Raw genomic sequence first — 20,397 nt, 5'->3', positions numbered from 1 at the left:
CATCTTTTATAGAACATTTACTCGTAGGCATACTCTATCAGATAACTAAATTAGTTCATAGGTTGGTGTAGTTCCTAGGTTGGTTAAAATGTGGTCCCAAAAGCTGGGGGTGCAGCTCAGTGAAAGAGCATTCACCTACCTTGTGTAGGGTCTTGAGTTTGATCTCCAGCACTGAAAAGTGTGCCCAGACAAGTAGCATCAGCATTACCAGGGATTTGTTGGGGCCCTATACCATGGACTCATCTAGAAGTTCTGTAGATATAGCCCAACAAGCTCGCCAGGTGATTCTGATGTATGCTAAAATTTAAGAGCTACAGTCCTAAAGTACATACTTATTTTTCCTTTGTCCAAACTGTTTAGCAGATAGTCTCAACTTAACCTGAATCATATGTTGTGTTCTTTCTCTCTACCTATCTGTCCCTATCCCTATCTATATCTATATCTCTATATCTATATTATTTTGTGATACTAGGGGTTAACTCCAGGGCATTTACACTGAGCTACATCCCCATTATTTTCACTTTTTGAGACTGAGTCTTGCTAAATTGCTAAATTGCCCAGACTGCATTCAAACTGCAGTTTTTCTTAATTCTACAGAATTTACTCGGCCTCCCAGAATGCTGAGATTGCAGATGTGCACCACCATGCCTGGCTCATAAATCATTTTTAACAGCTATTAGGAAAATATGAAGTTTAAAATATGGGTTTTGGATCTATCTGTCCATTTCTGTTATTTCACAAAGCTCTCATCCTGGCCCATCTGCTGAGTCTCATCTCTCATGTCTTTAGTTTCAGACATTAGATGACCCTAAAAACATTAGAAAACACTAGTCTCTACATTATGATACAAGTGCTGGGAAGTCACATTTGTTTTTACAATGCGTTTTTCTTTTGTTATTATTCCCTGTTAGGAGAGCAGATGTCACAGAAGTACAAGATTATGAGAAAGTAACAATGCTTTGTTAACAAATGACAAAAAGAAATAAATTTTCCCCTTTTATTTGATAGATAATTCCTGAGAAGTTCAGCATTTTTAGTTTAATCCAGGAAATGCGAACACAGAGACCTTCATTAGTTCAAACTCAGGTAAGAACTATGGTGAACATTTCAGAATATGTGTTTGAGTCTTGCTCCATCTATAGATGCACAAAAATAACTGACTATTCAAATACAACAGCAATTTACTGTGTAGTGTTTTAAAGCTCAACACATTTCTCTAATTCTGACTATCCTGATAGTTTTCATGCATCCCTTGTCCTGTGTCAAATTCTTTTCATTCCTTAAATTTTACCCTCTGTTTAAAAAATGTTAAGAATATAGTAATTTGTATTTATAAAAGATGTTAAAAATTTAAGCTGACTTATTATTTCTTTCTGAAATATTGTTTCTTATTGTGACTCTTAATAATGTGTTTAGAGTCACATTAATGTGAAATTTTGTAATAAAACCATCACTAAAGCCATAGAAAATGAGGAATTTGTATTTTTTATTTTAGGAGATAGTAACAAATCTGGTAAAGGTAGCACATATGCTTATTTCAGAAAGCAATGATAATTAAATTAAAAAGCAACCACCTTTCTAACATTTAGAGAAAGTCACTATTACCAATTTTTGGAGTTTTGCCTGTTCTTTAGAAAACCATAATTACAACCATACTCTATTATATATCACAATTCCAAATCCCCTGTGGATTGCCCACAATCATTCTATCAGGAGTGCTCTTCATTTCTCTTCCTGGCCTAAATCTGGCCATAGCATTAATTTTTTCTTTCTTCTTTCTTTCTTTCTTTCTTTCTTTCTTTCTTCCTTCCTTCCTTCCTTCCTTCCTTCCTTCCTTTCTTTTTTTCCTTTTTTCTCTTCTTCTTCTTCATTTTCATCTTCTTTTGTTACAGGATCTCACTGTGCAGTTCACACTGGCCTTGAGCTCACTTTGTAGCCCAGGCTTGTCTTGAACTTGCAACGATCCTCCCGCCTCAGGCTCCTGAGTGCTGGAATTACAGGAGTGGGTCACCATGCCCAGCTATACCCATATTTCTTTCTTTCTTCTTCTTTTTTTTTAATACTATTTTTTGGAATTGGGGATTGAATTCATGACCTTGTGCTTGCCAGGCAGGCGCTGGTGCTGCTGAGCTGCATCTCTGGCCTCTGTACCCTTATTTCTACATCAATATTTTTGCCCTTATTTCTATATGGTCTCCATCCTTAAGATGGAAGTTAGAATTTACTAACTGATTCATCAAAAACTGTTAATTGATATTTATGATATCTAAAGAGATTTTGCCTAGTTTTTCTAGAGCTACTTTTAAATAACTTAATGAACATAACTGATCAGAATCTAGTGTTTCTGGCACTTATAAATGAACTTGTTCTCAGGCTTACAGGTAAAACAAGTGGTTTTACCACTTGTTTAGTGGCAGGTTAGATATTTTAATCTAGAAGTTGTGAGTTGAAGGGGAAAATGAAGAGCTATTACAATATAACCGATCTGTTTGGCCCACACAGGTTTTCCACTAATAGCTTGTGGAAAAAAATATTTTTTTAATGTGTCGACTGTAGGTGTTTTCTATATTCAGCCTATAAGGGGGAAAGTTTATTTGAAGTGAAAGCATTAGTTGGTTTAGTTCTATCAGACTTGAAAGGATAATGATCCATGTAAATGTACAAAGATTCTAGGAAGCATGTAATCTAGTTATATAAGTTATAACACTAAATAAAACTATAACACATTCAGAAAATTCCATTTCAGGCTTACTTTTTAAGTTTAGAAGATGGCTCAAAAGGCCTTCACATATTGACATTGTCAATGACTAACTGAACAAATATCTTAAGAGTCATAGCTGCTTTATCTGACATTACTTTAACCACAAAATGGCACTATAATCAGACGAGTGCTTCCTGTCTGATTCCTTTTTCAAAAAAAAAAATTAAAGCATGTAACATTGATGTTGGGTAATACAGACTACATGATGCTCCTGATAAAAATCACTATTTAAAAAAGTTGTTCTTTACTTGTATAAGATTATGTAAAGTGTCAGAGAAAATACTTGAGCTGGTACAGAGGCAAAAGCAGAGTAGTAAAAACCCATAATATTATAATAGTAAGTGTCATTTCTCTACAGCAAATCTTTATATAACCACAAATTTCCAAAGCTTATTCAATGGTTTACTTTCCTACGGTCTCTTTACTAGGACAAAATTTTAGCAACTTGATCTAAGTGCACACCCTAAACTAAAAGTTAGAAGATTTAGTTTCTATGCCAAGTCCCAGAAATTATTTCTGAATGATACTGGAAAAATTGTTTATAAATGAGTATAATAGCCTACCTATTTCATGGAGTAATTATGAGAGTGAAGTTAGATAATATATATTGGAGCTATTTATCTATATATCAACTATCATGTACTTTTTTCCAGGAAAGAAGAAGATAGTTTACAAAAATACATTTAGTGTATACCTAATGATATAGGCAATTCTTTTTAAGGCAGCAAGAGGCATTATGGTAACCATTGTTGATAACCTTGTATTGTTTTTACATCATGTGCTATGTTTATCCTTTGTTTTGACTGACTGCTTTGTTTTGTCATATTTGGTTTTATTCTCTTCAAAAAAAAGTAATAAGAACTATGGGAGTAATAAAACCCAAATGTATACATTTTGTTGTAAAAAAGAGAGGGAAAAAAAAAGTGCTCTAAAGGATACAACTGCAAGTGTGTTTAGGTGTGTTAAGATAGATGACCATATTACTGAGTTTTTGTTGGATCACTGAACACAACTGTTTGTAGTCTCACCATTTAAGTGTATGCTTTAGTCCTGTAACTTGAACAACTATTTTTAAGATGTATGCTTTAATCCTGTAACTTGAACAACTATTTTTAAGATGACATACGTAATCTATTAACTAGTGATTTTTTACCATTTTTTTTGTAATTCTGTATTACTTGTACCCTTATACTGTTTTATTTTTTTCTTTAAATAAAAAAAATACATTTAGAGTGAAACACACTATTAAAAACGTGTACAAAGAAAAACAGAATTAGAAGGGAAGATGGAGGAAGAAAGATAAATAAGAAAGTTGGATTACAGCATAAAAGAAACGTGCCATAAAATATTTGTACATTAGCTACAGTTAAACAAAATATTTAACAATTTCTAGCAATTTCTTTGGAATCTTAAATGGGTAATATAAGCAAAAAGTTTAATAACTGTTGATAATCTTTTCAAGTATTTGATGGGGTTCATAATCTTGAATCTTATTTAGTAGCTCCCCAAGCTTTTTGGTTTTCCTCATTTGATCTGGTTTGTGATCCTCTTCAGGAACAGTATGAACTGGTCTACAGTGCAGTATTAGAACTTTTTAAGAGACATGTGGATGTTATTGAAGATAAACAGTCTGGAAGAGAGGTAAAGTTTAAATTAGTAGTACAACATTTTTTTCATGGTTTTGGTCCAAGGATCTCAGATTAATTGTAGGACTTATCTATTGTCACAGCTAAATTGTAGTGTCCGATATGCATGAGACTGTACCAGATAATTAATTTTAGATAATTTAACTTAGAAAATTAATCTTTTGGTTACCATATACAATTTTAAGCTAATTTTGGAAAAGTTATTTATACAGGGCAACTATGTTCTGATCTCATATTTTATATAACTGTTTGCAAGTTAGAAGTAAGAGTAACAAATATAAAATGATCAGAGCTGAGTGATTTTTTTTTGGGATACACTAGCTTTATTTTAATTGCTAAGGTCTGATTAAAATCTTTAAGTTTAAATTTTTAAATAAATATGGTGTACATGATGTTTTGACATATGTATACAATGTGGAATGACTAAATTGAGCTAATTAACATATTCATTACCTCATTTAAAATCTAGGTTCTTTAAAATTTAAGCATACACTATATTGTGTAGTCATATATTAAATTTCTTAAATTTATTCTTATTGTCTAAATGAAATTTTGTAACCTTTTACTGACATCTTCCCCAAACCCTCCCTTCCTCTTCTTGGTAACCACACTCTACTCTGCATTGATGAGTTCTATTTTAGTTTTAATTTCACATATAAATGAGTTCATTCATTTTTCTTTCTGTTCTTATTTCATGTAGCATAATGTTTTCCAGGTCTATCATGTTGTCACATATTGTGACTTAATGAGACCTTTTTTCAAAATAAAAAATAAAAAGATTGAGGATATAGTTCAGTGATAAGAGTACTTGCTTAGTATGTGCACAGCTCTGGGTTCAGTCAATCTCCAATGCTGAAAAAAAGAAAATAAAAAGGAAGAAAGAGAGGGAAGGATGGAGGAGGGTAATGAGAGAAGACTGCAGAAGTAAAGAAGGAAAAGAATTTTCAGTGAAGACTTTTGTTCTTTGACTTTTCTTTGTTGAGAAAGCTTGTCAGTGTTTTGCTTGTTTCCAAGACAAGGTCTTGCTACATAGTTCAGCCTGGTATTGAGCTCACTATGTAGCCTTGGCTGGCCTCAAACTTGTCCTTCTGCCTCAGCCTCCTAGTGCTGCAGTACAGGAATGCACCACCACATCTGGCATCACTCTTTCTCATAAACTCCATTTTGTTGTGTTCATTTGTCTCTGGTATCTCTTAGATTCCTTTGTGATTTCTTCTTTGACTCATTGGTTGTTTTAAGAGTGTTTTGTATAATTTCCACATACTTTAGAATTTTCAAGTTCTTCTTATGTTATTGACTTCTAGTTTCATTTCACTGTGATTGGGAGACATATACTGTATGTGCCTTTTAACATTAACTATGAGTTGTTTTGTGACCTAACATATGGCTTACTATCCCAAAAAATGTTTCTTGTATATTTGAGAAGAATGTGTCAATATCCACATATAGTGGATATTGTATGTATGTCTGTTAAGTCTGTTTGGTTAATGGTGTTTTTTCAGTTCTGTTTCCTTATTGAACTTCAGTCTGGCTTTTCTATCCTCTACTGAATGTTTGCTGAATGGTACAGAAGTGTCTGTATCAGTTTACTAGGGCTGCTGTAACAAATACTACAACCTGGGGGCACTTACAACAATGGAAATTTATCTCCTAACAAGTTTTGGAGCCCAATGTCTGATGTCTGGGAGTTGACAGAGCCATGCTGTCTAAAACTCTAGAGGAACAATGTTCCCTGATTCTTTGTTTCTGTGTTTGTTGGCAATTCTTGACATTCATTGGCTCATAGATACGTTACGTCAGTCTCCGACTCCCTTGTCATATGGTATTCTCCTGTGTGTCTCCATGTTTCTCTTTTCTCTTCTCTGAAGGATACTTATTATTATATTCAGGCTCACTCTAATCCAGTACGACTTCATCTAAGCTAATTACATCTGCAGTGACCTAAATTCCAAGTAAGATCATACTGATATCAAGGTTCAGATTTCAACATGACTTTAGGGGTGACCCAAACCCATAACAGGTCATATCTTAAAATTATAATGATGTATTTTTACATTATAATATCTCTTAAATCAAGATATAGTTAGCAAAGAACAGTATTGTAAGATTTCCTGAACCACACCAATAAATTTCATAATATGACACTTTCCATGAAGAAAATAAAGATTGAGAGTAGCAGGGTAAGCATGAGGATATATTAGGTTGAGTGCTAAGGGAAAATTTCCTTATGCAGATGACATTTAAACAGAGATCTAAGGGCCAGAAATATAGCTCAGTGGCACAAACGCCTTTCTGGCAATCACAAAATCCTGAGTTCAATTCCCAGTACCAAAAAGAAAAAAAAAAAACAAACACCCAAAAAACCAGAGAACACTAAAAGGAGTGAACCATACAAAATTTGTAGCCAGAGTTTATCAATCAATGTGAAGAGTACATGTGGAAATAAGTTTGGAATGCTAAAGGATGGCAAGAAAACCAGTGTACATGAAAGAGAAGAGGAAAACAAGAAGAGGAAAGGACAAGGCTTAATGAATACTTGTTAACTCTTAGGAATGAGATACTAAAATTTCTGACGGTAGAGTATTATTAAAACTGAAGTTACTCCCCCACCAAAATTCCATATTTGGAAAAAAAATGATACTATAAGTAAATTCTTTTTAGTTTAAATAACACTGCTGATCTCTTATTCTAATCCTTTAGAGTTCATTATATGAACAAGTGTTTGCTGGGTTCAATATTTCAGAAACATTATCTAAATTTTTCATGAATTATTTTAGATCCTTATATTTTTTGAAAAATTACTTCTTGGCCTTCTGAATATTAAAATATTTCCTTGACATTGCTTCACAACAAACCAATCTCTAACATACTTCTCTTGAAGATTCAAGCAAAGTATTCAATTCCTGAGCAAAATCCTACTCTACAAGCAGAATCTCATTCTCCTAATTTACCAAAAATGTAAGTATCATGTTACATATCCAAATGTTGGCTAATTGTGTCTACAAGATGAATATTATGCTTACACTTTATTGTAATGCTGGGAGGAGACCTTTCTGAGGTATGGTGTCATCATTACTCTTTTGTTTATTTATTTCAGCACCATAAAGGAAGCAAAAATGATGAACCAACAGAGCAAACAAAAGTTGAAGGTGGAAAATGCAGAAGTTTCTTCCTTTAACTTTAGGACTTCTGAAATAAGTGCAAAGGAAGAGTTAGTTTTGCATCCTGCTAAATCAAGTCCATCTTTTGACTTTTTGGAGCTAAACTATGGTTGTAACAAAACTGTCAACACAATCAACAAATGGCAAACAAAGACATTATTAACAGTTGGAGAACCTCTTCAGAAGCACAAAAGTTTGGACTTCAGCTCCAGTTTGTTGGGGGCATGTCCTAATTCTCAATCTATAAATGCAGGAGGAACATGTTTTAATTCAAAGGGGCCAATAACACGAACCAAATCAACTCCCTTTGAATCAATACAGCAGAGAACAATTGAGGAGCTGGACATTAAGGAAAATTTTTCATGTTTGGAATCTCAAGCTCACAGTTCTTGTCCTGTGGAGTTCCAAGCTAAAAAAATGGCACATGTTTCTTCAGAAGAACTGAATCATTCACTATCATATGACTCTAACCACCAAATGTCCGATGCTTTAAATGTAAAGCAGCATGGCTCTAGTGCTTTGGGTGTATGTTCTGGCATGTCTTTAGTAGAGGAACCTTATTTTTCATCATTGCACCCAAGTAGTGCTGATTGTAAAATATCTCTTGATTTACCTGAGAAGCAAGATGGAACTGTTTTTCCTTGCTCTTCATTGCCAGCATCCTCTACAATCCACTTTTCTTATTACAACTCAAATGACTCTTCAGCATTGAATCCTCTGACCAATTTTTCCCCACAACTGACCCAAGAGACGGCTGTAGTGAGTAAGTTATTCTTTAAAGTTTGTATGCCATTTTAGATTTTAAATTGTTTCTATAAAATATTTGATGTCTTTTTAACCTATACCTTCTTCTCTGCTTAATTGTATTCCTTTTTCTTTCTCCTCCTCCAAGAAATAAATTCTAGTAATGTTTAATGATGCGATAGATAAGGTGAAAACAGCGTCAAACATGTGATATAGTCCATGAAACATGTAGTAGTAGTGGCAATCAGATCTAGTACAGGATCTGTGCCAATGCAAGGGCTTCTAACAAGGCAAAACTCACTTCTGGAAATGTTTAACAGAGGCCCACAGTTTAGCCTTAAGAAACAACTTCCAAAAAATGGCAGGAAAAAAAAATCTGATCAGCAGAACCACGCCTTCACCCAAAATTTTCATTGCACAATTGGGTAGCTATAATGAGTTGAACATCTTGTTAAGTACTGAATTCTTTTCCTGTGGGAGTTGCAAGGGGAGAACTTAGTTTCCTGCCTTTTTTTCCTGGTAGATGAGAACATCTGTTGGATGTTTTGTATGGAATTTTAGTCCTTATTTACACTTTGTTTCATACAGAATTTCATATACATATACCTTTACTTTCATAATTGATACCTCTTTTATAATTTGAAATCTTTTATATGTTTTATATACATTGTTTTGTTTAACTGAGCCAAGAGTAGATACGAATATCTATTCAGAGATTATTACACTTTTTTTTGTGGTTGTTTTGTGGTGCACGGATTCATTGAACTCAGAGCCCTGTGTATTTTAGGTAAGTGCTCTATCACTGAGCTACATTCCCAGCCAAGGGTATAATAATTTATGTGGAAGAAGAAGAGGGAAAGTAAAGAACAAGTTTAACACTCTTAGATAATTTATAAACATCATTCTTCGTAGGTAAGAAGTGAAGAAAACTTTTGCTCAATGATATTATTGAATGTTCAGATATGGGGGATGTCTATATGTATGTGGTACTGGAGATTAAACCCAAAGCCTTCCTACTGAGCTACATCCCCAACATTTTTGTAAATTTTCTATCTTGAGACAAGTTCTTGCTATGTTGCTAAATTGCCCAGGCTGGACTTGAACTTGAGATCCTTCTGCCTCAGTCTCCCAGGGGACTGGAATTATATAGGCATGTACCATTACACCCGGCTAGAGTTTTCTTTTCTTCTTTCTTTCTTTTATTTATTTATTTTTTGCTGGGGATTGAATCCACGGCTTCAGGCATCCTGGGTAAGCATTCTAGCCCTGAATTGTATCCCCAGCCCATATATAAACTTCTTAATAGATCATTTGTACTTTTATTGCAAAAAATTTTATCTAAATTTGGAAAGCTTCTTATCTGATTAAATTATTTTACATACTTTGCTGGGGATATAGTTCAGTGGCACAAGGACATGCCTGGCAAGCTCAAGGTCTTGAGTTTGATTCCCGGTTCCAAAACAAAAAAAATTATTTTACATATTTTATTATAAACTTTGTTTTACACTTTTATATTCTTTATTTACAGACTTGTTTTACAATTTAAGGATTTTTTTTTCTAGGTCACCTTAGACTTCTCCAAGTATTAATGTAATTTGAAAAACAAGTCTTCAGGGATTATAACAATATAGACATGGGCCATCTGGTGGCAGTTTCTTATTATAGCACTTAAAATTTCTATACAAATTCCAAACGTTTCTATAAAGGTATAGAAAACCATGTAAAACTATTGTTTTGTAAAAGCAGAAAACATTTATATCTTTGGATTTTGTGTGGAACAAAGAAGGAATACTAAGGTTTTACCTGTAATGTAACTGAATCTTTGCTACATGCAAATGTCTCATAGGACTTTATTGTATGGTCTATATTAAAGATAAAAAGTAATGTAGAAAACAATACTGATAGTCAATGATTCGATGAAATAATTTTGGGCTTTTAAAACAGATCATATATTTTAAATAACAAGAAAAAATAAGGAACAATAAAAACTTCCTGAGTTTGTACCTAAAGATAAATTTATTCTGATTTTTCCTTGAGTGAACAAGTACCAGATAAACTACTGTTAATGCATTTAATGAAATTTAAACATGCATTCTATTAAATTTACAGTAAGGATTAGATTAGAATATAAGAAATACTGTTGGGTTGTTCTAACCAAAAATTGTGGTTATATTTCTGACATTCTGGATAGCATCTTCTCCAAAGATAGATGATGAAATCCCCCCTCCACTTCCTGAAAGAACACCTGAATCTTTTATTGTGGTAGAGGAAGCGGGTGAGTACAATTCAGTAAGTATGAAGTGTATTACTTCTCAGGTCCCCTCAGTATTGTGTGCTACTGATGGGCAACAGTTGATCTCTAGAAGAGTAACACAACTCCTGAGAGTTGGGCCATGTTCTTTCTTCCAGGAGAATTACCACCAAGTGAACCCAAATCCTTATCCTCACCTGTGAAGATACAAACTGGAACATCACTGGAATGGAGCAGAATTTCTGAAACACAGACATTTGATGACTCTGTGAGGCTTAAGCCAAGCAAGGTCAGTAATTTTTCTCTGACTTCTTGTCTTAATCACTTTCTTTTTCTTTGGAACAAAATATCAGCTTAACAACACTTTCAGCTTAAAGGAGGAAAAGTTTGAGTTACAGCTTGCAGATTTTTCACTCCATAATCAGCTGGCTACAAAACAAGACAGTATGGCAGGGGGGAGTGGAGGAAGCCAGAGCTGCTCACCTCATGATGACCAGGAAGCCTAGACAGAAGGCAGGAACTGGGGAGACAGATAAAACTTTCCAGTCACCCCCGCCTTCTCCTAACAGCAAGTTTGTGATAAACCCCCATAATCCAATCACCTTCCAAAAGCACTGCCTATGAATGCATGAGGCTCTTGGGGGACTTCTAGATATAAACCATAACACTTCTCATTTGGATTCAACAGACTATATTTTTATTCTATGTATTTTAACATCTATCATTCAATAATGTTAAGTAGATGTTAAACATAAAACAAGGTGTGGGGTATGAGAAAGATTTATAAGACACAATTCTTACTTTTAAGAAACTTACAGTTGACCCAGGCTGGTGGTGCATATCTTAATCCTAGCACTTGAAAGGCTGAGGCAGGTGGATCACCATGAGTTCAGGGCCAGCCTGGGCTACAAAGTAAGTTCAACGTCAACTTGAACTATGTAGTCAGACCCTGTCTCAAAAAACTAACCAGCCATCCAGCCAAATAAACAAAAACCCTGAAAAATTTATAGCTGAGATATACAGTGTGTATATAGTCATTATTTTTGTCTCCCTGTATAGTGTTACATTGTAACAAGGCAAATATGATCAATGTTTTAAAAATAAGAAATCCCTTCATTTTGGAAGAAATCAAGGAAATTTAGTGAATGAAGAAACACTGAGCTAATTCTAGGATAGGTGAGGCAAAATAAGTGTTTCATAAGTAGGTAGTTTGTTCACGGTAGTCATTTCATAGTCAATATTGTAATAACTGAGACAATATATTACAGAGACTATTTTTTAAAATTATTTTGAAGGTAGTAAAATACAACAGAACAAAGCCAATTGAGACAGTGCAGTGAAATTGGTACAGAACTTCACAGCAGGTTACTGGGATAACAGTAATAGGTACCATAGAATATCTTGTTATCTGCACAATAGTTGTTCTTTTAATCAGGTATAGCAAAATCAAACAAAATACAGAAAATTGTAGAACTTATCAAAACAGAATATTGAATAGAGCAATACAGTTAATCAGAACAAATCAAGACAATGATAACAATATTTGCCTTCAAAGAAATGGTAGAAGGAAATCCCTCTATTTGCTACACTGGCCAGTCTCCCAAGAGATGCTCAGACCTTTGGCTTCCAATTGCTAATGGGGGTGTGCAGGTGGGGAGGGATGGGATGTTTGATTCTCAGCCCGTGCGCCAGTAGGCTCATGGCTGCTTACCAGGGAGGTGAGCTGGTTGCTTGGTTTCCCAGTGCCCTAAGTTCCAACGTGGTGTGGATTGTGGGAGATGCTGGGTGGTTCATCCCCTGGGGCAGCCGCAGCTTGCCCAAGCCATGGCTGCTTACCAGGGAGGCAAGCTGGTTAGAGACTATTTTTTTTTTAAACTTTTTATCGGTACCAGGGATTGAACTCATGACTGCCTGCTTGCAAGGCAGGTGCTTATGCCTCTGAGCTAAATCCCCAGCCTCTAGAGACTATTTTTTAATGACGTGTATATTGCTTAAAATAGCCCTTTGGAATAATATGCTCCCCTTTCTGGAAAAAAAAAACTATAATGTATTTTTTTAACCAACTACATTAAAATATCAGAGATCACAAAAGTAACTAACGAATACTTAAAGGTCCTTAAAATTCTAATACTGGGGAAAGTATTTTCTATTTCTATCTTTAAATATTTTTAAAATTACAATTTTAGTGATAAATGTAGTTGTATGCACCTATAATTCCAGATATGTGGGAAAATGAGGCAGAAGGATTCCAAGTTTGAAGCCAGTCTTAGTAACTTAGTGAATACTGTATCAAAGTAAATAAGAGTTGGAAATGTAGTTTAGTGGTAGAATACTTGCTTAACATGAGCAAGGCCCTGGTTCAATACTTGGTAGTATAAATAAATAAATATATAAAGTAGTAGTAACTTACTATTGTTGTTAGCAATATGTACATATCTAGTGGTCTTTATCTTAATGCTTACAGGAAAGAACAATCACTCCTTCTCCCTTCCCAATGTCATGAAGTAACTACAATTTGAACAATTTATCTGTAAATAAATTTTCAGGAAAATGTCCTAAGTAGAAAAGAAGTTAGAAGGGGATCAATTTAGAATTAATTGCTATATGATATAAAAATCACTAAGAATTAAGTATAACTTTTTATAATTCAACACATTAATTAGGAAACATAGGATCTACATTTCATAACTATTTCTATAGGTATATGAAAAATAATTTTCAAAATGCTATTTATTGCTTTGAGTTTGTATAATATATATACATATTCTTATATTTTTTTCTTCCCTTTTTCTTTTAGAGTGTAAAGCTCCGGAGTCCCAAAGCAGGTGAAAATTTTTTCTTGGCTTTAGGTGATACTTAGTGTTAAGAATTGGTCTTTAAGAACAGCTCACCAAACTTATAGTAACCCACCTAAGACACCTCGTGATTCTCATAATAAGTGCTGCCACTTATTGATTTATTTCTGGTTTTGTCAGACTAGGAATTTTGTTGCTTTGTGAGCAAGGTAAAATTAGGATTTTAAAATTCTGCTCCTTCATATATACTTTTTAAAAATATTATTTCAGATAGGATATTTTAAAGTTGAATAGTTAAAACAAACTTGAACAAAAAGAACAAAGCCAAAAGCATTATACTACCTTACTTGAAAATAATAGTACAAAGCTGTAATAATCAAAACAGCATGACATTAGCCTAAAAATAGACATATAGACCGAGGAACAAAATGCAAAAAAATAAACCCATGCATTTATAGCTAACTGATTTTTAATAAAGGTCCTAGGAATACACATTGAGAAAAGGGTGGTCTTTTCAGTAAATGATACTGGAAAAATTAGATACCTACATGCAGAAGAACAACACTAGATCTCTGCCTTTTATTAGAAAAATCAATTTGACACATGAAAGACTTAAAAATAAGACCTGGAACTATAAGACTACTAGTAGAAAACAAGAGAAATATATTAGGACATTGGAACAGGCAAGGATTTTTTAAAAAATAAGACTCCGAAAGCATAGGAAACAAAAAAGAAAATGAAATAGTAAAGAGACAACCTAAGGAATGAAAGAAAATGTTTGCAAACTATACATCTGACAAAGGTAAAGCTCATATTTGTAATCCTAGCACTTAGGAAGCTGAGGCATGAGGATCATTGTGAGTTCGAGACCAGCTTGGGTTACAAAGTAAGTGCAAGGCTAGCCTAAATTGCACAGCCAGACCCTGTCTCAAAAAAAAAAAAGTAAATATCCAAAATATGTAAGGAACCAACCAAGCAAATAAACAACAATAACAACAAAAATAAGAAAAAAAATCAGATTAAAAATAGGCATAGAGAAGACAGGCATAGATGGTAGGGCCTGTCTATAATCCCAGCATTTTGGGAGGGGAAGGCAAGAGGATCACAAATTTGAGTCTACTCTGGGCAATTTAAGGCTTAGAAAGACCCTGTCTCAAAATAAAAATTTTGGAAAGGGCTAGGGCTATAGCTCTGGTGAAGTCCCAGGATTGAATTCTCAGATTGAAGGAGGCCCAGGATGAAAGAAGGCAATAGACCTGAGCATTCTTAAAGAAAACATAGCAATAGCCAACAGGTATATGACAAGATACTCAACCTCACTAATCTTTTGGGCAGTGCAAGTCAAAACCACACAGAAGTGTCACCTTACTGTAGTAAGAATAGCCTTTATCATAAAGACAAAAGAAAACAGGTGTTGGTAAGAGTGTGGAGAAAAGGAAACCCTTATATACTGTTGGGGGGAATGTAAGTTGTTACAGCCCTTATTAAAAAACTATAATGTTTCATCAAAAAATTAAAAATAGAACTTCCATATGGTTTAGAAGTCCCACTACTAGAGCTATATCCAAAGAAAATGAGGCCAGTATGTTGAAGAGACATCTGGAGCCCCATGTTTACTGCACAACTATTCACCATAGCCAACAAATGGCAACAACCTAAGTGCCCATTAACTGATGAATGAATAAAGAAAATGTGATACATATACACAGTGAAATACTGTTTATCTATTAAAAAGTATGAAGTACTGTATTTGCAACAATATGGAAGGAATCTGCCTGAAAGTGCAGCTCTGAAGTAGAGTACTTGCCCCGTATACGCAAGACCCTCCGTTCAGCACCATTAAGTAAATAAATAACCCCCAACAAAAATCAATATAGATTGAGGTGGATAGAGATGTTATGGGAAACAGATCAGGCATGGAAAGACAAATACTACATGATATCACCCATAGGTGTAATCTAGCTTTTTTTTTTTTTTTTTTTTTTTTTGGTACTGGGAATTGAACTCATGACCTCACCCTTGCCAGGCAGGTGGTTATGCCACTGGGATAAATCCCCAAGCCCTCATTTGTGTAATCTAAATGAGTTGCTCTCATAGCAGTCGTGAGTAAAACAGTGCTTGTCTGTTGGGGGGAATGTAACTGGAGGAGAGCAGGAGGAAAGAGAAATGGAAAAGTTTGATCAATGAATATTGAGTCATAATTATATAGAAGTAAATTAAAGTTTGCTATTGCACAGTAGGATGACCACAGATAACAATTATATACTTTGTATTTCAAAAGGCTAGAAAGACTTATTTTCATCATAAAAATGATTAAATATTTGAGGAGATTTGTTTATTGATTTAAATATCACATAATGCATACATATATTGAAACATCACATACTATCATTAATATATGAAAATTTTATGCTTTCATATATCAATTTTTTTGTTTGTTTTTGAGACAGGATCTCACTATGTAGTCCAGACTGGCCTTGTACTTGCTTATGTAGCTCAGGCTGGCCTCGAACTCATGGTAATCCTGCTGCCTCAGTCTCTGAATGCTGGGATTACAAATGTGTGCCACCATGTCTGATTTCATGTATCAATTAAAAATACATTTAATTTAAAATGTTAGCAGCATTTCCATCATACTGATTTTACCATTGTTAACAGTGTGAGTCTAAAAAGTTACTTCTGGCTTCTTGGTGTTTTGATTTGCTATTGCATTTCTAATACTTTCTTAAGCTTTGTTTGTTTATATACATCAAGCAACAATTATATTATTACAAAGAAATAGATTAATATCATATAATATGCAGATTAGAAAAAAGGCTTTGGAATCAGCTTTACCACAAATTGGTATACTACAATTATCAAAATGTATAACCTTGTTTAAATTATGTAATTTCTCTGAATTGTTGATTTTTTCATTTATAAGGATACTCAAACCACTTAGAGGGTTTTTTATGAGGATTAATTGAGATAATAAGTTTTTAGGACAGTGCTTATTAAATAGCATACTGTCATTCAATGTTACCTATTATAAATTTCATTAGCTAATCATTAAGTGAGCATTTACTAAGGAAATTCTGGGTACCTTACTATACAAAGTTAGAATAGGCAGGATATATAATAAAAAGCACTACCTAATGCTTATATTCAAGTTGAATAGATAAAATGAATATCGACATGGAACCACGAAGTAATAATCTCTGTGGCACTGAGTATAATCACTGGTCTGAAAACATGGAATGGTATTATTGGAATGGTTAGGAAGGGCTTCACTGACAGGAGAATAATTTTTTAAAAGTCTGGAGAGACAGACAGATATGAGAGGGAATTCCAGGAGCAGTGAATGATCAGTCTACTGTAACTCAAATGTAGAGATGAACATGATATGTGCAGAGAGAGGGAGTGAGTCACTTATTATTTATGCTGTTGGGGACTGAACCCAGCACCTCACACAAATAGGCAAGTGCTGTGCCACTGAACTGTATCCACAGCTCATGAGTGCATTACTTTTATTGCAATAGAAGTTGCAGTTTGTGAGACAGAGAAAATAAATTTTGGTAGATAAGACATGGCAAGATACTGAAGGACTTAAAAGGAAGCCAGATAAAATATCCAGAATAGGCAAATCCATAAAGACAGCAAGCACATTAATGGTTGCCAGTGGGTAAGGGAAAGAGGGAATAGAGAATTATTATTCAGCTGTGCATGGTGGTGTAAACGTGTAATCCTAGCACTAAGAGACTGAGGCAGGAGGATCACAGCAAATTTGAGGCCAACCTGGGCTACATATGAGTTTAAGACCAGCCTAAACTTCACATAAAACAAAACAAAAAACAAACAAACAAAAACAAAGGAGACTGCTCATTAAATGGATGCAGAGCTTCCTTTCAGACTGATAAAAATATTCTAGAATTAGATAGTGGTAATGACCAAACAATACTGTGAATGTAACACTGTCATTAATGGTAATGCTTAACTGTATTTTATAACACACACAGGAGTAGGCAGAAGAATTAAAATTTAATGCAGTAAATAAGAGAATTGTGAATCCTTGACTGAAGGAGTTTACGAAGAAATGGGTCAGGTGTGGTAGTGCATGGCTATAAACTCATGTAGGCTGAGGCAGGAGGATAGCAATTTCAAGTCCCACCGTGCTAATTTAGTGAGATCCTATCTCAGAATAAAAAATTAAAGGGAAGCTCAGTAATAGAGAACTCTTAGGTGTGATCTCCAGTACCACCAAAAAAAACCCAACCCCTCCAAACAGTTGAAATGATATTTTAAGATATCTGCTATGATATTCTTACTGATAGTTTTAGTTCTCAGAATATTTCTTAACAGCCAATTGGAAGATAATAAACTAGTTCAATCCAGTTATATCAAATATTTATTAAATGCCTATTATATACCTGTTATTGAATTAGGTACTGGAAATTACAACCGTACTTTTGTATATTACCTAGCATACAAGAAATAAGAAACTTGAACCCAGGCATGATGGCACATGCCTGTAAACTCAGCATTCTGGGAGGCTGATGTAGGATAATTGCAAGTTTGAACCCAGCCTGGGCAATTTAACGACTTAGCAAGATCTTGTCACAAAATGAAAATATTAAAAAGGGTTGGGAGTGTAGCTCAGTATGAAGGCCTTGGGCTCAATTCCCAGTACAAATGAAAGAAAGAAGAAAGAAAGAAAGAAGGAAGGAAAGAAAGAAAGAAAGAAAGAAAGAAAGAAAGAAAGAAAGGAGAAAACTTCATAGATAAATTCTAAGGCTTAAAAAATAGTGAAACTCTAGTATTTAAATGCACTTTCATTTTCAAAAGGTGTTAATATACTGTAAAATAATACTCAGCTCTATATGATAAGAAGCTATGTCAGTAGAACATCATTTGTGTCTTCAGGTTATGTCATGGGAAAATAGCTCTGTTAAAAATATTTATCATGGAAAATTTCAAATACATTTGTTAAACCTACCATAATAATATTAATGCCTATAAAACTAATAATAATTCCTTAAGTTTATATACTATCTAGGCTTTGTTCATCTTTCTCCAATTGCTTCACAAATGGATTTTTATAGTTGATTTGTCTGGATTCAAAGTTTACATATTATATTCGATCTATATGTTTCCTACACTTAAAATCTGTAACAGTTCTTTCTTTTTTATATTCTTTTATGACATTTATTTGTTGAAGAGAGTGGATAATATGTCCTTAAGAGCTTAACATTCTGGTTTTTTTTTTTTAATACTGGGATCAAACAACCCTGCACTTGCAAAACATTCTAGCATTAACTAATTATATTCCTATGCTTTTATTTAACATGTCTCTCTATTCTCCAGCATTTCTTTTTTTTGTTTTGTTTTGTTCCTTTTTATCGGTACCAGGGATCGAACTCACGACCGCCTGCTTGCAAGGCAGGTGCTTGTGCCGCTGAGCTAAACCCCCAGCCCCTTCTTCAGCATTTCTTGTAAAATAGTAGTTAGATCTAGAAGCTTGATTAAATTCAGTTTTGATTTCTCTGGAAGAGTACATCTGTAAGTGATTTATAAGTTTTGACGAATTGTGAGCTTGTTGACTAAAGAGGCAGAGGGACAGTTTCTTAAGTGTGATAACAGTTGAAATAATTTTTTATTTGGTAGCCATAAGTTAAGATTGACTAATTGCAAAATCATGCCACAAAGGCATAATTTGTGATCAAAGGCTTGATTTATAATTTTTTGATGGGTTTCTTTGTTGTATACTTTTCCCATGATAGTTCCACGTCAGGATTCATCTCCTTCTCCACCTCCACTCCCAGAAAGAACCTTAGAGTCCTTCTTTCTTGCTGATGAAGATTGTAAGTGATACTATGTACTTTCTTTCCAAAACGTAATAAAAATGAGCGTGCTAGAAGGCTGACAGCGAAATAAGACCTAGATGGAAGAGGTGCAAAAAATGAGAATGCTAAAAGGTTAACAACAAAGTAAGACCTAAATGAAAAAGGTACAAAGAATGATTAAATAAGATAAAACATATTTTCTAAAATCCACAATATAGAGCAGGACTAATGCCTTAAAAAGCCAAGATAAGAATTATTGAATATATACTACATATAACCCAAAGGCTTAAGAAACTATGCATAAAACACTTTTTCTATTTTTTATTTTTTTAAGGTATGCAGACCCAATCCACAGAAACTTATTCAGTTAACTATCCTGAAACCACGGAAAATTCAGCATCTTCAAAACAAATAATGAAGACTACTGGAAAAAATTTCACAAGGAGTAAGGTAAAGATTTAGAAAATATACGAGAAGCTTTCCTTACTAAAGTTTTTTTTCCTTTCCCAGACTAATATATAAAATTAGAGTAAATATTTTTACTCAAATGAATTGATGATCTCACAACAATCAAAAGTAATAAAAAGAAACCATCTAGGGGCTGGGGATTTAGCTCAATGGCATAAGCACCTGCCTTGAAAGCAGGTGGTCGTGAATTTGATCCCTGGTACCGATTTAAAAAAAAACCAAAACAAAAGAAACCACCTAAATGTAGTGTTGAACATTTATAATCTCAGCTACTTGGGAGGCTGAGGAAGGAGGATCACAGTTTCAAAATCAGCCTGGGCAACTTAAGTGAGACCCTGTATCAAAATAAAACAAAAAACAAAAAGACAGATGGGGTGTACTTAGGGCTAATGTACCTGTCCAGCATATTGGAGGTCCTGGGTTCAATCTCTTGTGCCACAAATCAACCAAACAACAAAACACACAAAAGAAAATACCACTACATTAAGAATTTATTTCTCCCTAAGGCTGACTTATAAATTTAAATATATGCCCAATAAAACTACCAACTTGTTTATTCCTAGAACTAGACAAACTGAAAGCTTATCTAGGGGAGGAGAATAGATTAAGAACAGCCATGAAATGCAAACAAGCAAGCAAGGAACAAATAAATGCAATGAGCGGAGGGTAGCCTTACTGGATATTGAAACACTGTAAAGCCACAGTAATTAAAATGGTATGATGTTGGTGAATGAAAAGAAATACATCTCTAT

General features: G+C 34.1%; 1 protein-coding gene across 1 annotated transcript in view; it reads left to right on the top strand.

Annotated features, from left to right (window-relative positions):
- Ptpn22 (protein tyrosine phosphatase non-receptor type 22) overlaps positions 1 to 20,397 on the top strand; it is a 62,261-nt gene that overhangs the window by 18,484 nt on the left and 23,380 nt on the right. Inside the window, exons 10-18 of the mRNA XM_063226125.1 lie at positions 1,009 to 1,086; positions 4,316 to 4,402; positions 7,289 to 7,365; positions 7,505 to 8,331; positions 10,504 to 10,587; positions 10,722 to 10,852; positions 13,361 to 13,388; positions 19,115 to 19,195; positions 19,512 to 19,627. Of these exons, the coding sequence (XP_063082195.1) occupies positions 1,009 to 1,086; positions 4,316 to 4,402; positions 7,289 to 7,365; positions 7,505 to 8,331; positions 10,504 to 10,587; positions 10,722 to 10,852; positions 13,361 to 13,388; positions 19,115 to 19,195; positions 19,512 to 19,627 (1,509 nt within the window). The remainder of the gene's footprint in view (positions 1 to 1,008; positions 1,087 to 4,315; positions 4,403 to 7,288; positions 7,366 to 7,504; positions 8,332 to 10,503; positions 10,588 to 10,721; positions 10,853 to 13,360; positions 13,389 to 19,114; positions 19,196 to 19,511; positions 19,628 to 20,397) is intronic.

This window comes from Cavia porcellus, unplaced genomic scaffold, assembly GCF_034190915.1.
Source record: "Cavia porcellus strain 051 isolate PalLab524CR breed Dunkin Hartley unplaced genomic scaffold, mCavPor4.1 scaffold_1, whole genome shotgun sequence".
NCBI lineage: Eukaryota > Metazoa > Chordata > Mammalia > Rodentia > Caviidae > Cavia > Cavia porcellus.
Note: the sequence above shows the minus strand (reverse complement) of the source record. Positions and strands in the feature narration are given on the sequence as shown.